Source organism: Sceloporus undulatus, chromosome 1, assembly GCF_019175285.1.
Source record: "Sceloporus undulatus isolate JIND9_A2432 ecotype Alabama chromosome 1, SceUnd_v1.1, whole genome shotgun sequence".
Classification (NCBI taxonomy): Eukaryota; Metazoa; Chordata; class Lepidosauria; order Squamata; family Phrynosomatidae; genus Sceloporus; species Sceloporus undulatus.
This window is the reverse complement of record NC_056522.1, coordinates 231,723,069-231,740,669: the sequence shown is the minus strand read 5'-3', so window position 1 is coordinate 231,740,669 and position 17,601 is coordinate 231,723,069. Positions and strand designations below refer to the sequence as shown.

The 17,601-nt window shown below is 37.1% G+C and overlaps 1 protein-coding gene across 6 annotated transcripts in view; it reads left to right on the top strand.

The window, feature by feature from the left end:
* Nucleotides 1–17,447, top strand: part of LOC121930655 (2-amino-3-carboxymuconate-6-semialdehyde decarboxylase-like) — a 62,727-nt gene extending 45,280 nt beyond the window's left edge. For 2 of the 6 annotated variants that reach the window (XM_042467502.1, XM_042467684.1), the window contains 8 exons: nt 2,083–2,211; nt 3,307–3,367; nt 3,722–3,784; nt 7,890–7,935; nt 9,677–9,840; nt 10,272–10,342; nt 11,491–12,613; nt 12,712–17,447. In XM_042467502.1, the coding sequence (XP_042323436.1) occupies nt 2,083–2,211; nt 3,307–3,367; nt 3,722–3,784; nt 7,890–7,935; nt 9,677–9,840; nt 10,272–10,342; nt 11,491–12,613; nt 12,712–12,776 (1,722 nt within the window). In that variant the 3' untranslated portion in view covers nt 12,777–17,447. Of the gene's footprint in view, nt 1–2,082; nt 2,212–3,306; nt 3,368–3,721; nt 3,785–7,889; nt 8,252–9,676; nt 9,841–10,271; nt 10,343–11,490 lie in introns of those variants that run through there. The other 4 variants (XM_042467325.1, XM_042467596.1, XM_042467413.1 and 1 more) reach the window with 3 other exon arrangements.
* Nucleotides 17,448–17,601: the final 154 nt, after the last annotated feature.

The following is a 17,601-nucleotide window of genomic DNA, read 5'->3' as shown; positions in this document are numbered from 1 at the left end:
CAAAAGCTCATGCTACCAGCTTCTTTCTTTCAGTTAGCCTTAAAGGTGCTACAAGATCGTCTTGCACACTTATTTTCCAGACTAACATGGCTATGGCTTTTGATTGTTTCTTTGTAGTAAGAGAGAATTAAGCACTGTCCCACAGGAGATTGACAAATGCTAGTTTTTATTCCTTTTTTAAGATCCAGATTTCTAACATGTTGGTATGAGTAAGCAAATATACAAAGTGTTGATAACCTTTTAAAAGAAACTCCAAGACAGCTTTAACTGATTTCTAAGTAGCATGCCACTTTGCTTTCACATGAAAAGCTTAATTGAGTGATATCATTGTACTACAGAAATATTTTTTTATAATTAGTGCAAGGGGGGTTTCTTTTACACGAAAGACAGTACTGTATGTCTATGCTGTCTCTTGCAGTACTGCTTGTGCATTGGTTAAATGCAGTGCAGTTAATATCAGGTTTTTGTTCTGTTAGTGCCATGTTGGGATTTATACAACTGAGAACTGCAAATACTGATAGCAATTGCTATATGAGTGGTATCGGGAAATAACTTGCAGAAAAAGGCAGAACATAAGTGAGAATCAGGATCTCAGGTTGATTATTTACTCTAGAGTCTGCCCTTGTCCGTTCCGGACTCCCCAGCGTAAAGCAAATACTGTACGTGCTCAAGCCCCATTTAACCGAATGGGACTCATGCATGTGGTGGCGGTGCGGGTGCGCCAGAGGTGCGTGCCCCATTAATCACAGTGGGATGCGCCACCCCTTGTGTCCTGCACACTACCGTGCAGCTTTCAGCATATGCTGAAAACCGCGTATAGTGCACCCGTGTATAACGCAGGCACACTGTATTATCACTATAGTTAGGTTGGTTGAATCCAATGACATAGCCATGTTAGTCTGGAAAATCAGTATGCAAAGGGATCTTGAGGTAGCAAGTGCCTTTGTCCCCCAGTGACCTTCGTTAATACTGTACTTGCCACCTCATCTCTATACCCACAAGGTTTTGAATTTGAATTTACAGTGGGCCCTCGCCTTACGTGGGGATCCGTTCCAGATCCCACTGCGTAAGGCGAATTCCGCCTATGCTCAAGCCCCATTATAAACAATGGGACTCGTGCACGGCGGCGCGGGGCGCAACGGGCACACACGCCCATTCAATTGAATGGGACGTGGCGCCCCACAGCTTGAGCGCGTATGCTCAAGCCGCGTAAGGCGCGCCCGCGTATGACGCAGGCGCGCTGTATATTCTCACACACAACTGACCTGTATAGGTCTGTCTCTGGGTTCTCCACTCCAAATATGCATCTGAGGAAGTAGGCTCAAGTCTATGAAAACTCATTCTGCCACCTTCTTTCTTTTAGTTAGTCTCAAAGGTGTTAATGAGATCCCTTTGCATTCGAGTTAAGACTGTTGTCCTAAATCTTGCAGAATTCTCATGTTCGTAGAACAGAAAGAAACTGTACATTTCAAGGAACAGAGTCAAAATTCTCTTCTAGATGGATTACTCTTACTGTGGTTGCTTACAAGTACATAAGACTCAAAGCTCTGTTTATATTATACGCTGAATGAATGATCCCATGTTTGTACAACAGGCATGATTTGCATATTTCAAGACATACTACTGAATTTTATTGGTTAGTGGAAAACTGGTGATGTTTATATTTATAACTAAAATTGATTGAAATAGCTTGGACTTCTGTGGTTGTGTGCATCTGGCATGCTTCCTGAACTGGTATATGTAGCATTAGAAGGACTGCACTTTAAATCAGCTTCCAGTAAAATAGCTCTGTTACTTGCGTTGAAGCCAGAACAACAGGGTCTTGTGGCACTTTAAAGACAAACAACTATGTGTAGGCAAGGGTCTGCTTTGAATGCAACCATGGTGTTGAATTGGCAAAAGCAAATGCTTGATCACTTTGGGGAGATGTCTGATCTGTCTGGATTCAGCTTGATTTGAAGTGCTAGATAGTAATTAAGAAAAAAAGTCATTTATGACCACACGTATCCCTGGTTCACAGCAACCTGTCTCAAGGAGGAACTGTTACAACATTATTTCTGACTAAAGATACTTTTTCAACAGGTTATATCTCCTACTGCATTATTTTTGGCTGCAAAAGTGGAAGAGCAGCCACGAAAGCTTGAACATGTTATCAAAGTAGCACATGCCTGCCTTCATCATCAAGAACCACTGCTGGACACAAAGAGTGATGTATGTACTGCTGGCTCTAATCTTAATATAACCTGATAAATCACAGTCTAGGTTTTAGAAGATTGTTTCTTGTTTCTTTTCCACTTACCATAACTCCCTATTCAGGAGCTGTGTTAACTTTTAATAACTGGCAAAATACTGTAATGTGTGTTGCTGTATATTGATCCTTCCCATTATAGGTTTCCTTACATGTTTTAAATACACATATAATGTAATTCTACTGGTTAGTAAAACTTTATTAAGACATACTGTCAATAGTCCAGTGTAATGGTTGACTTCAAACTAGGTTTCTTTATTCGTGGCTTTCTTAATGAAACAAGTGTTTCCCCTTTTTTTTAAAAAAACATACATTTTATTGACAGAATCATAGTATTTACATATACATAGATTCATCTAATATCTACTAAATTTACTCGATTCAATTATATTTTTAACCACAATAAAACCCTTCTTGAACATATCACTTACATATTTCTAACTACAATAGCTCCATCACCTATCTTCCCTTAGTCTTCTTTTTTATTTACAGAAGTGTTTCTGCTGAGGGAAACACTTTGGTTTGTTTGGGGGTTTTTAGTCTTGTACCCAGTTCTTTTCTGTTACTTTTCACCATTTCTTTTGAGTTCTTACTCCATATATATATTGGGGCTTTTTAACATAGTTAGAACACATACCATATTCTTTTTCAGCAGTAAGGGAAACAGAAGAAATTTGACGTTGAAACACATGAGACCATCAACCACACCTTATCTCTACATTTAGAGGTGGGAAATGTCTGGGCAGCCCTAATGGTGATTTGTATTTTAGTTCCAGCAGCTGCAATGAGAGTTTCATGTAAAAGTGTGAATTTTAGGTGAATGTTCTGACAGAAACAAACACTGAAGAATTAAAACACACAGCTGAATTATACCTTTGGCTCCTGCCACTACAATTTCTATCTGCCTTGGTGATTATATTGTGTTAGCACTTGCCAGCTGTATTGGGAGAAAGGTGGATAATAATAATAATAATAATAATAATAATAATAATAATAATAGCAGCAGCAGCAGCAGCTAAGTTACTTCATTAAGCTTTCAGCATTTTCCTCTATTTTAGGCATACCTTCAACAGGCCCAAGAGCTGGTTATATTTGAAACAATAATGCTTCAAACTTTAGGTAAGCATAGTTAATCTGTCTGATGGCTTCTTTATGCTTTTTCATAACCACTTCCATTTTCTCATTATAGTGTTGTTCCATTAATGGAATGCCTATGCATTTATCATGGCAACTCTAGGCTTCTTATTTTAACTTGATGTATTATAATCTAGTCACATTCTTGGGAGTAATTGTACATTTAGCAGTATATTATTCGCTGCATGCTAAGATTTTAAATATTGATTGTTGATATCTTTAACTTATTTTAATAGTCTGTACTGAGAATACTGAATTAGGCATCTAAAGAAAATTTTAGGGACCAGATGCTTCTCGAGTATATGCATAATTTGTGAAATAACACATTTAATTTTTCAGGGTTTGAGATTACCATTGAGCATCCACACACAGATGTTGTGAAATGTACGCAGTTAGTAAGAGGTCAGTAACAACCTAGCTGACTCTTCCTACATCTCTGTAGGAAGGTGGTGGTATAATTAATTCTGTTTCTAGATTATCATTTCTACTGTGATTAAATCACTAGTCTATCTTACTGGGTTTTATTTTAATCTGTTTATTTTGTGTGTGTCTTTTTTCTGTATGCATGACAAAAGCTGATCCTCCAAGTATTTATTTTTTATAGAGTATACATACAATATCAGTTTTTCCAGTATTGTTTGGGTTCTTTCTCTTTTAGAGCCTTAATTACCTTCAGTTTGGACTCTTGGCTATCTGATGGCGTTTTAAACAATTGAAAAAGATTTGATTTGTGTATGGCTTAAATACCGTGTCTTGTGTCAGAATCTCATTGTAAACTGGGGTAAACTTAAATGCCCTTAAACATCACATGGAACATTTCTTGGGAAATGTGTATATAGTGGTACTTTAGAAGTTCATTTTGAAGTGATAATATTTAAATTAGAAACTATTAACAAGAAAGTAGTAATCTGCCTAAATACTCCAGATGCACTAGATCCTATCTGATCTTGGAAGCTAAGCAGGGTTAATATTTGGTTAATACTTGGACAGGTCATTGTCAATAAATAGGTCTTGTAGGATATATTTCAGAGGAAGGAACTGGCAAAACGTGTTACTTGCCTAGGAAAACCCTATGAAATTAATGGGGTTGTCATACGTTGACAGGAGACTTGAAGGCACACACAAACATCTTCACATCATCTGTAACAAAATTTGTATCCTGGATTTCTAAAATTCTGTATCTTTTATATTTTAATATTTGAAACTTTTATAATACTTTGATAAACAAGCAGTATTGTAAAAGGCCTCATCTATAGACTTACAAGCCTTAGGTTACAATTAAGTTGTGGATCTATGCATTCAATCGGTATAGAAGGTGTTTCTGTGATTAACTTTCTTTGGAAGAGTCTTTTAAAATAACATTTTTATTATTAAACATGAACACACTCACAATTTTTTCATAAACATGTCTAAAATACAACAAACAATAGCAAAACAAGCTAAACTGGGAAGAGAAAATAAAAGCTTTTCACACAGCCACTTTGTTTTGAGTCTTCAGATTCTGAGGTATTGTGGGCTCTATTGAAAGGCTCTACTGCTATGGCAAAACTTTTCAAAAAGTGTCATAACTAGGCTGTCTGTGTGCTTATCAGCATTTAGTGACTTCTTTCCTTTGGTTGAAAGTGATGGTTTAAGTCTATGGCAAGAAGGTAAATACATTAAAGTAATTGTTCATAGCTGGCCTTAAAGAGAACTATATAGTACAGTTGTGTCTTATAAAGAAATCTACACAAACAAATGACCCAAAGGAAAGTTTTAGCCACCTTCCTGCTTTTGCATGCATGGGTTAAAGAAGCTTTTAAAGGTCTCATTTCAGATTTTTTGAAAATCACTCTCCTACAGAATTACCTTTTCATTTAGGAGAGAGTAGTTTGGCTTTTTATTTCTGCCTGAACTGAGTGTAAAATATCAGGTGAGGAAGAGATGTGATACGACGGCTGTTTTTTTAGTGGCCAGCAACATGTTTCAGTTGCTCAAATAGGCACACTTTTGTCCAAATTGGGAAGAATGGTTCACAACAGGGCTTTGCTGCTGGAAGTTGATATTTACTCTCATAGCACTATCAGTGTTTAATATGAGTTAAGAATTGTGTCTATGAATTAATTCATCTAGAGTATGTGGAAAAATACCTGTAACCAGCCTAAACAGCTATGCAGCACAATGTTGGGGGAAGCTAAAACAGCCTTGGCATTAATTCCTTAATAACAGTGCAATCCTGCACTTTTAAATTCAGAAGTGAGTACATTGGGCCTTTAGTATCTGCTAGGATTTGGTTCCAGGACGCACACGCTCCCATGAATACCAAAATCTGTAGATGCTCAAGTTCCATTAGATGCAAAGGCATAGTGAATTGGTGTCCCTAATATATAATGACAAAATCAAGGTTTGCTTTTTGGGATTTTTTTTAAAAGATACTTTAAAGGTACAGTGCTCCCTCGGGTTACGAAATTAATTCGTTCCGCGGCTAATTTCGTAACCCGAAAAACCTTCGTAACCCGAATTGCCATAGGCGCTAATGGGGAAAAAAGCCGCGGCTCCGCCGCGGCTCCATTTAAACAGCGCCGGCGTTTTTTCGTAACCCGAAAAAACGTTCGTAACCCGAAACAATAAATCCCTATGGGATTTTTTCGTATCCCGAAAAATTCGTAAGCTGGGTAATTCGTATCCCGAGGTACCACTGTACAAATGATTGAATCCGTGGATACGGAGGGCTGACTCTACTGTTAGGTTCATTAGGGCTTAGATTCATTGCAGTCCTAAATAAAGTTAACCAGGAGTTAACCAGGAAAGAAAGCCACTGCTTTCCAAGAAAGAATCTGAATTAATGGTGTCATATGCAGTGACTTTTATATTCAGTCTCAAAATATACAGAAGAGAGTAAAATGAAGAGAATTATTTGCCAAGAAATTAGTGATAACTGTACTTAGTTGCTATTCAGTTTATTGGGACTTTATTGGCTTGATAGTACCTGATGCAAAAGCTGTCTTGTAGAAGTTGCTTGATCTTCTAATAGCAGTGTTGAATCATTAAGAATTACCAGAATGCAGTTGTGATATCCATAGGGAGGGAGATGTTTGACCCTATCTAGAACATGCTAAAAGCCACTCGTCCAGGTGGATGTCCTACTCACTGGCAGGATTTTTCTCTTGTCTCAATCAAGGCTCAGATTATTGTTCTGATTTTGAAAAGAATTGATGGTGAAAAGTCAGAGCCTTGCAGGTGCCGGATGAAAAAGGGATAAAGGTGTGATACTGGTGATACACCAAATCTCTGTTTTAACTTTTTAGCAGTTTCATGTAGATGGCTAACAACATAGAAGGGACAATAGTGTCCTGTAGTTCCTCAAACCATGGCTGCAAAGAAGACCAAGGACTAGTTCACCAACAGCACCTTTCCTATTCAGAAGGAATGTTTGATGGCACCAAAACTGCCAGATTTTTACAAGCAGAAATGTTGAAAATAGCTGTCCTATGGGAGGTTTTTTTCATCTAGGAAAAGAAATATCCTGAAATATCAAACGGGCCATATTTGATATTCCGGTTTATCCTGTCTATCAACAGTGGTTTTAACAGGTTGACCAGGACACTTTCTGAAACCATTATAACTTGGCTGCTTCCACTCTCGTCTTTATAGTTATAAAATCATTTTTGTTCTGCATCTTCTCTCTAAATCAGCGGTTCCCAACCTTCCTAATGCCACGACCCTTTAATACAGTTCCTCATGTTGTGGTGACCCAAACCCATGAAATTATTTTTGTTGCTACTTCATAACTGTAATTAAATAGGTATTTTCCAATGCTCTTAGGTGACCCCCATGAAAGAGTCATTCGATCCCCAAAGGGGTCCCGACCCACAGGTTGGGAACCACTGCTCTAAATAATGCCAGCATAGTGCTAACTTTAAATCAAGTTTTAATCATGGTTTAATAAACATAGGTTTAGACTGCAAATTTGTTCCATCTTTAAATCTGCACTGTCTTTATGTGTTCCTGTTTCAGATTCTGAACTTCCTACATTTTCTCCAGCAAAGCAAAGCTAATTAGCCATTGCCCTTTGCTAGTTGTATTTTTTGTTGTTGTTGTTGTTGTTGCAATTGCTTTTAGTATATTTAGAAACTCAGCATTCTGTAGTGCAATGCAGGTGTTTATGTCTTATCTGCCTCTACTGGTTTGCATTATTTGTGACATAGTACAAACAGGATCATAGTTGAATTGTTATGCTCTGTCTGTGCAGATGATTTTATTCAGTTGGATATGCCAAAAGCATTATTCACTCATCATCATTATAAGATTTAAGTAATGGAAGGCTGCATCCACACTGCAGAAATAGTCCAATCAGACACCATTTTAAATGCCATGGCTCAGTGCCATGGAATTCTGGGAATTGTAGTTTTGTGAAACAAACAACTGACTTTTTGTAATGATAATTAGTAATTTAACATAAACAGCATTTTAATTTGAAAAATTATCAGTTACTAACATTCAATTCCCTTGTTTCTTTTTCTTACAGCAAGCAAGGATTTGGCACAGACATCATATTTCATGGCTACCAACAGGTTGTTATCCTGAACCTCTTTGTTGCACTGTTGTAGCACACTATAGCTTCCTTTACTGCAGGGCCCCCTGTCTGTGTCTAACCCTTGTTGCAGCAGGCGACTGGGCCATCTACTGTGGTGGTACCTTCCTGTCTGCAGTGCGGTGTATTGTACAAGGGCACGATGGCACAAAGGGGTTAAATGCACGATGTGAAGTGTAGTGATGCTTTCTGGTGACATTTTCTCGATTGTGAGTGCATAAGTCTAAAATTGGTAGCCTGAATAGCAGCTAAAGATTACAGAGAGATAAACTTAACGTAGAAATCCGAGCATCTTGGTAAGTATAAAGCTGTTTCTAGTTTATACTTGTAGTTAATGGCAATTTTTTCTTAATGAAAATAATATTAGCATTTGTTTTTTTAAATGAAATAAAAACATTAGTTGTAAAAACTGGTTAAACATCAGAACTGGCCTATCCTGTATATGCTTTACAGAAGCTGGCTAGTTCTGTAATGTATTTGTTTTATAAATACAAAGAAACTCCATTGTTGTCCCTGATTTGGAGTTTTAAATAAAAATAGGCAAGTGAAGTGATTGTAAGACTATCGCAGTGAGAAGAGATAACTATTTTAACTCCGTTTTGGGGGGGTAAAAGTAGATTAAGCTTAATAAATATTTCAACTGACCATTCTAGTCTTGAGAAGAGCACTAAAGCAGAAGGCAGAAGAGGGGTTCACCTAATTAGTTCCTGTACATCAAAGATTGAAATGGAAGGTTGAAGAGGGGAGAGCCTTCCAGATAAAGAATAATGGGGGGAAATTATAGCAAGGGAATGTGTAGGATAGTAGACAAGAACTAGGGATTCAGTTGTAACCCTTGAGCTAGTTGAATAAAAGAAAAAGCTGGAGCAATATGCTCCTGGAGGTCACATTAAATTCAAATTAAGTAGATGGATATGACTTTAAAATTAGAAGGAGAAGAGGAGAAAAATGACTTTTGGAGAACTTCAAAACAGGGGCAAATGATTTGGGAAGTGATGGAAGTTAGTAGGGAAGAGATGGGATATAATGCTTCTTACACTTATGTTTGGAAAGTTTGGGATGATAAATTAGGAACTAAATGCAACATTATTTTTGCTTTCACTATGAAGGACAGATAATGGTGTGAAGAAAAAGAATAAGTGAAAGACTTTAAGCTCAAATGTAATATAAATATACATATAATAAGAAATACTACCAGGAATGAACACAGCAGAGATCTTTCAAATAAGATATTAATTTTTCAAAGCAACACTAGAACACAAATTGACATAGTTCTGTTGGTGTCAACTAAGTATTTTTACCCGATGGTAGCTAATATGTACAGGTTGGACTGGAAGAGGTAGCCTTTGTTTCCTCCCTGTTTGTTGCCTTGCATGTTAATTTCAATCGTAAGACCAAAAAATCTATAAATAAGGATTTATTTTGGCAAACATATTTTTGTCTCTGAAGTCTAATGCTCTGGATTTTTAAAATATTGAGTTACACTTATTAAATATTGGATAAAATACTGAACTTCTATTAAGTCAACAGGAGATGTGAATTATTCTAAATGAATGACTTATTTTGTTAGTATAAAGTCAAAAAGTAACAAATTTGGGGTGGAAGTTTACAGTTTATTAGCTTTTGCTTTAAAGACTTTGTTGATAAGGGCTTTCTCCCTCTGTTTTTTGCTCTTTTTCATGTTTGGGATTCATTCCATTATGAAACATTTCCGACCACAGTCTGCATCTTACTACATTTTGTCTTCAGTACAAGCCGACTGTGATAGCATGTGTATGTATACATTTAGCTTGCAAGTGGTCCAACTGGGAGATCCCTGTATCAACTGATGGAAAACATTGGTGGGAATATGTAGATCCTTCTGTTACCTTGGAGTTGCTTGATGGTAAGTAGTATCACCTTTGCTTTATTCTGCTTAAAACTGTGTTTTTGTTCTGATTCACCTAAAAGGCTAATTGAGCAAGTGCTTGTTGCTTTCAGATTCCTATAGGCTATATTTTTAACATTTCAGCATGCCAGATCTTGACTATTGGGTTTTTTTCTCTTTAGAATGTTACAACTTTGTTTCAATGGCTGCTTCAGATATTTTATCCTTATGTTCCTTATATGTTTATTGTACACAATATGATCCCTTTTGTTAGAATTAGTGTGTAAAATTATCTTGCGTTCCTTGTATTTTGATATAACCAGCAGTTAATAAAACATGTTTGTAACATTTCATTGACTGAAGATTTAGTCAAAATTGGGCATAACCTTTTGCTGAAAGTTTTTAATATAATTTGCCCTAACTATTTTTCATTTCTTTTTCTTTCACAGAGCTAACACATGAATTTCTTCAGATATTGGAGAAAACTCCTAGCAGGCTAAAGAGGATTCGAAATTGGAGGGTAAGATGTTTTTCTCATAAATAAAATGGCTGGAACATTACTTAACCATCTGCTGATTTGTTCATGGATTTCTTGAAAGTTAGTATCCTGCTGTAGGTCACTTGTTAAAATGAGATTTTGAGCTCCAATAACTTACCTGATTTCCTTTTTTTAATGTTATAGGTTAATTTAAAATGTTATTAGTTACTAGGTTAATATTAAATGGTTGCTCTACTAGGTTAATATTAAATGGAAGCAAGTTAGATGCAATACTTCAGATCCAGTGCTGCCCTTTTGGAAATATAAAGGAGCATGATCCAACAGAAGCTGGTGGAATGGAGGAGGGTTTTTCCACTCCACCCCACCCACCCTAGTAGTTTCAAAGAATTCCCCAACCCTCATAAGCTGATTTTTAGTAGAACAGGAGAAGGAAAGAATCAGCAACAATAACTTTTCTTATTCCCTGAAGCAGGAAGTAATGTGGTGTTGTACTAATGGAAATAGTTGCAAAAGTCTCATGTGGAGTTGCCTTATTGGAAATTGGGTCCAACACCAGCTGTTTTTCAAAAATAGAGTTTTTGAGCTATGTTTTCCTTGTCAAAGCTCAAGGGTACTCTCTGCAGAAAGTTAAAGACCTTTTTGCGTCAATAGGCCCATTCCATCTAAACTGTGCCCTGGGTATTTTTTTGTGGTGGTGGATGGTTCTGTATGTAGGTGTGTTTTTAATACTTTATGTTTTAACTGGTTTTAATTTTTTTATTGTATTTTGTGACTTTCTAACTATGTTTTAACCTGTTCTAAGCCACCTTGAGTCCTGAACTGGGGAAAGAGGGAGGAGGTGATGAAGATGATTATCATGTTAAACAATCAGTGAATTAGATTGAGAATAGCCAGTGTCACAAGATGAAAGGGAAATAACTAAAGTTCACTTCACACTTTGTACGGTGGGAAGTCTCTGCTGCATCTCAAGTTCCTTCCATAAGTAGAAGAAGCCCTTCCATTTGTAGAATGTCCAATCTGGCTCTAAGCGACTGCTTATAGCAAAATCTCTTACTACACTTCCATCCTCTGTTGTTTTATTTTGGGACTGAGTGGCTTCTTTGTGCCTTGCACTTGTAGACTCTGTGCTGAAGAGTATGTTCTAAATTTAATAATTTGCTCTTGTTTAGGCTACTCAGGCTGCTAAGAAACCTAAAGGAGATGGTCAGACATCTGAAAATTCTCTTCTTGGCTCATCTTTGGTTCAGAATTCCATGTTGGTAGATGCTGTTGCTGGTGTTTCTGCAAGTGCGAGTTTTCAAAAACAGTCAACATCTACATTTCCTGCCCCAGTTCCTCTGAACTCAGGAAGTGTTTCTGTTCAGGACAGTCAAGAAAATTTAGCAATACTAGCAGCAGGAATGCCAAGTACCTCATATACTTTATCCACACACCAAGAATGGCCTCAGCACCAAGAACAACCAAGGACAGAACAGATGTATGCCCAGAAACAGGAGGCGTCGCTGCCCGGCAGTCAATTCAGCATAAATTTCCAGCCAGGAACATCATTGCAGTTACATTCGGGGTTACATCACAGAGCTGAAAAACTCTCTGAGCATTCTACTTCACACAAACCAGGAAACAAACACCATGGGCATATTGCCCCTGCCCCTGTAATAATGCCTCAGAAAATGACACTGGATAAATACAGAGAGAAAAGGAAACTAGAAACACTTGAACTGGATGTAAGAGAACACTATATGGGAACAGAACAGCCATTCAAAAAGCACCAGACCCAAGCAACATGTAGTGGTTCTGTAACATCCCCTATTAAAATGAAAATTCCCATTGCAAATGCAGAAAGGCCTGAAAAACACATGCCTGACAAAAAGGAGAAGAGTGGGTCGCTAAAACTGCGGATACCCATTCCGCCCACAGAAAAGAACTCAAGTAAGGAAGATCTGAAAATGAAGATCAAGGTCTCTTCCTCAGAGAGACACAGCTCATCAGATGAGGGAAGTGGGAAAAGCAAGCACTCGAGTCCCCTTGTTAGCAAGGAAAAGCACAAGGAACATTCCACAAACCGCCATCATGGCACCAGTCATAAGCATTCCCATTCTCATACTGGTGGCAGTAGTAGTGGCAGCAGTAAACATAGTAGTGATGGATTAACACCAGCTGTTCTCAGGAGTCCTGTTGGCTTGAGCAGTGATGGCAATTCCTCTAGTTCCGGCTCTTCAAGAAAGAAGCTATACAGCAATGATGCTTCTCACAACCATCACTCCAAAATGAGCAAAAGTTCCAAAACTTCAGGTAGTTCATCTAGTTCTTCCTCTGTTAAGCAGTATGTATCCTCTCTCAACTCTGTTTTTAACCTTCCCTTACCCCCTCCTCCCCCTGTCGCATACCAGGTGGGCTACGGACATCTCAGCACCCTCGTGAAACTGGACAAGAACCCAGTGGAGAACGGTCCTGATGCCAGTCACGAGTACAGTTCAAACAGCCAGCATATGGACTACAAAGACACATTCGACATGCTGGATTCACTGTTAAGTGCCCAAGGAATGAATATGTAATCAGTTGTTGAGGTCCCTTTCTTCTTCTTTTTTTTATTTAAGAATATTAGAATGGAGACCTTTGTAATATAAGAAGAGCAACCCCAGCAGTTGCTGCCCCACTTTATATAGATAAATATAGATATATAATATATGTAAGTGCTGCTTTATCCTTCACTCTGAAAAGAAGAGATATAGTAAATGAGCCTATCTGTCTCCACATATGATAGTGTTATAAATACTGTAATGACATGGAAGGTGCAAAAATCACAGTATTTCCACAACCACAGTTAAGAACAGTAGATTGAATGGCTGCTTCTAGCTGTATTGAATGCCTGATGCATTGACTATTTATAACTGAATATGCCAGCCACAATTTTTGTTGCGTAGTTTATGAATGAGTGTAATTTCTTTGTGTATTTATACTGTATGTATGATTTGCATGTTTCAAAGAAGGGATATGTAAAGTATGCTGACAATGTTTACAACAAAAAGTGGAGAGAAATGTACATACATTTTTGTATGTTTAGATATACCATAAATACTCAGGATTGGAGCTGCTTGTAAGTATAACCAATATATACCTAATTTTCCCCATGAGTCAGAATCCCATCAGTAATCAAAAGTGGCACTTCATGTTAAATTATAGGCCTTTTGGGGAGCCACTTCTGAGAGCAGTTCACTGACTGAAGATTGTGCAACAGCTGGAAGGCTAGTCGGCCATGACACATACTTCCAGCAAGGCAATGGGAAAACTGCTCAGGCCTCCATTAGTTTATGTTTTGGTTCTTTTATTATTATTTTTACAAAAACCCAGTTGACTGCTGAAATATCAGTAGTTTTCACAAAGGGGAATGAAAATAAATCAATATAATCTTTTTGATGTGAAAGTGCATTTAAATGTTTGGCTTGATGCAGTAATAGAGACACAGAACTGTTAATAATGGTTATATAGATTAACATGATTTAAGAACTGAAATGCGTAAACTTATATAGTGAAATTAGTAAGGGTTTTTTTAAACTTAAGTTATTAGTGAACAGGGATCACTGTTTTCCATTAGCATTTCATACAGACTGCCACGTTTTGAATCCCCCTCCAAAAATGTGTGTTGTGAGTGAAATGCCTAAAAATTTCTTTTACAGGTGGAATACTATCTTTGCAATAAATGAGTACAACTGTTGATACCCCAATTTCTCCCTTATCTCAGACAATAAAATAATTGTCACGTATGCTACGTGAATTGTACTTGTGCTTGTAGTAACAAACTGGAGGCTGTTTTTCCGGATCTGAATAATCACTCTCCGATTAAACCACTAGTATACATTTTTATGGCTGTGTCATATTACTGTTTTCAGTCACCTGCCTTTTTTGAACAAATGACTGTTGTGAATATTGATGGGTTTTTGTTAAAAGCCAATGTTTCATTTTTAACAGCTGTGACCCTAAGTGCATGGAAATTATCTCGATATACACTCAGTACAGTAGCTAGAGTTACTTACTGGGAATCTAATGTTAAAAAATAAGTTATCCTCATGTCTTGAGGGGAAATCCATTATTTGGTACCAACTGTCCTTGCATATTTTATGCTCTAATTGGTTCTAAATATTTCAGATGTGAATCTGAAGTTTTAAGCCCTTTAGCTACACTTAAAGTGCTTTAGATAACTGTTGACCATGTATCCAGTTTGTAGTTACAATTTAATGTAACTACTGAATGCATCAATTACTATGTAATATTTAGTTACCAGTAATACAAAAGATTGTACTACATACTTGAATAAGTTTATTTGAACTATGGGTGTCTTTTTTTAACACTTGAACGTGGACACTATGAATAATGTATCTTCTTCATATTTTAATTAGTCCTTAGCCCTTCAGTCTGATTCATCCAAAACTGTTACTGCTTCACCCTTGTAATTTTCTACATTGAAAGAATATTTCTTAAACCCTGTATTGTGAAACTCGATCCTGCATTGTTGCATTTTTAGCCTTTTTTAGACTCTCTTCTCTACCTCATCCATGCTATGAAATCCTGAAGAGCTTTTGCCATGTAGTGTAAGCAAGATTAAAATGTCTTATATTGTGATTCCCAGTAGGAAAGAAGATAAACCAGTAAATGTTTACGTTAAATAAAATTTATTTACAAAGCCTCATAGTATTTGCTTACAGCCTGTAGACTTGCTTTGGAATTCATTTACCCATTCTTTGAAGATAAAACAGACACAAGGTCTAAAACAGATATAGAACCTAATACTGTAATAAGGCTGCCCTTGCGTTTACTCTTGCAATATAAAAACAAGTTTGATTAGATTCTGTCTGATAACCTCACATTCAACAGATGACCGTAAGACTGGCTTCAAGTCTGACTTAACTCCTGTGCTATGAGTGTGCAAGATGTTTCTGATTTAATTATCATTTTCATACAGTGCATCCACACTTCAGTGATAATCTGATTTGACACCACTTTAACTGCCATGCCTCAGTGCTATGGAACTCTAGGCATTGTAAAGCTCTGGTGCCACAACAAACTACAGTTCCCAGAAACCCATAGCATTGAGCCAGGACAGTAAGATTGGTGTCAAATCGGATTATTTCTGCATTGGGTGGAGCCCTGATTGCATGTTTATAGGCAATGCCATGTTGAAAAGATATGTGTAATTGAGCAGCCAAATTTATTTTCTGCAGTACTCTAAAATGTTAATCAAATGTTGGATTAAATTAAGATAGTTGGAACTAACTAAATTTCCAAGTTCCTGCATGCCTGCCAAGGCATTCAGTTATGCTGTTGAACAAGGCACTTGAAGGATGCTGTGTCCAGCCCCTGACACTGTTGAGCTGTGGTGTGAAGAGGAAGAGCAGCAGAGACTACTACAGGGCCCTCTCACAACCGCTTGTTGTAGAATGGGGCTGGAGGCTGCTGCCTTAAGCACCTTGTTCACCTGCAGCGCAGAAAGAACATTTTTGGCTAGTACAGCTGCCTGGCTTTTAAGGTGGGTTTGGGGACATCAGTTATAGTAATAATACCATGATCATAAATGTGAATAGCACCATTTACGGGGTCATATATACCAAATAGGATGTGTTGAATGTGGGTGAAATGGCTCTTTTCATTTATGAAAGTGACTCTGATCCTAGTGGTGAGGACAGATTATTTTAGGTAGTTTCCCCTTGCACCTCCAGTGCCATGGCCCACACCTGATTTGAGCAATTTTTTGTGTTAAATTGCAGATCAGCAAATAACTGGCAGGAGTATCTACTTAATAGAATTCTACATCAAATTCTTGTTTCTGCTTCGTAACTTAGTCTGCAACCTGTCATAAAAATACCATGGCCAGATTTCTACCCCCTGTAAAAATCACATGGTTTAAAAATTAGGTGTCAACTTGTATCAAATCTGATGTTGCTCTGGCATTGGAGCATGTTACAAGTCCTCCCCCCTCTTGCTGTAGTCCTGAATGTTGTCTGAAAATATTTCAGACTTCCAGAGCAAGTTTTTGGTATGCACAACAGCATGTCTTTCCAGTTCTACTGATGAAAGCAGTTATATCAGCAGATGTCCCCCTAGGATTCTGGCCTAAACCAGAAATATTTAAAGATCACTGCTGCTAAGGAAATGGTGAATAATCTGGAGAAAATATTCCATGACAATATTGAAAAGATCTAAAGTAGCGAAGATTCAAATACCTTCATGCCTAATAGATACACTGAGTGGTGCATAAGTATTCCATGGTAATGCAACATACTGACATCCAGTCTTTTTAGTAGTTTGTAATTTGAAATAGCTTGATATGTATTTGGGGATATGTATATCCTGCTTCAAATGATATATTAGGCTTGCTAAAATAGCAGTATTTTTGGCTGTAGTAGATTTTTTTGAGTAGTTGAATCCCCAAAGTGTTATATAAAAAACTTTTAGATCAAGATACATCTATGTATTTGAATAGACAGCCATGAAGGGCTTGGTTTTGTTAGACTTTCCTACAGCTCCTGCTGCTTTCAGCTGTTAATACAGAATTCCACATTTTGTTCATAAACATGTTCAAATTATGTCTTTTACTATTAAAAAAAACCCTGGTAGTTAAAGAATGAATATTCTGTTCTAAGTGTGAACTGAATGAAGCTTATTTCATATAATGATAGAGTGAGAAGAAAAGACTGAGATTGTGGAAGTATAAGGAAATTTAAAAGTAAAAGGAAAGTTCTGCTGTGAACACATTCAGATGTGGAGTAATGTGAAATTACATAGATCCATTAAGGTACCATTCTGTGTACATAGTAAGACACTTCACCATTGTGAACAGCCATTAATAAAGTTTCCCTTTTGCTATAGCTTGCTGGTAAGGGCTACCATATTGACCATTGAAGGCAATCAGATATGCATTTGGGTTCTGGCAATCTCCATGTTTATGCATCTGCTTTAAGCCTTAGTAGATTTTTGTATGTATGATTTACATTTTACAAAAAATCGAAGTTGACCATCAGTATGATTTTATGTACCATATACAGTGGTGAGAAAAGGTTTGTGAATCTCCTAAGGTTTTCACTTATTTCTAAATGAAACAGATTACCTGATTAAAGGAATGACACAAAAATATCATGTTTTCAATGTTTATTTCGCCTCAAGATTTCATTAACCATTACCTTTGTATGGAAAACTGCATGCTTTTAGATTCGGCACTTAATAACATGTTCTTGAGAGCTTTCCTAGAGCTCTACCAGAATATTTTGACAGGGTTTATGTGCAGA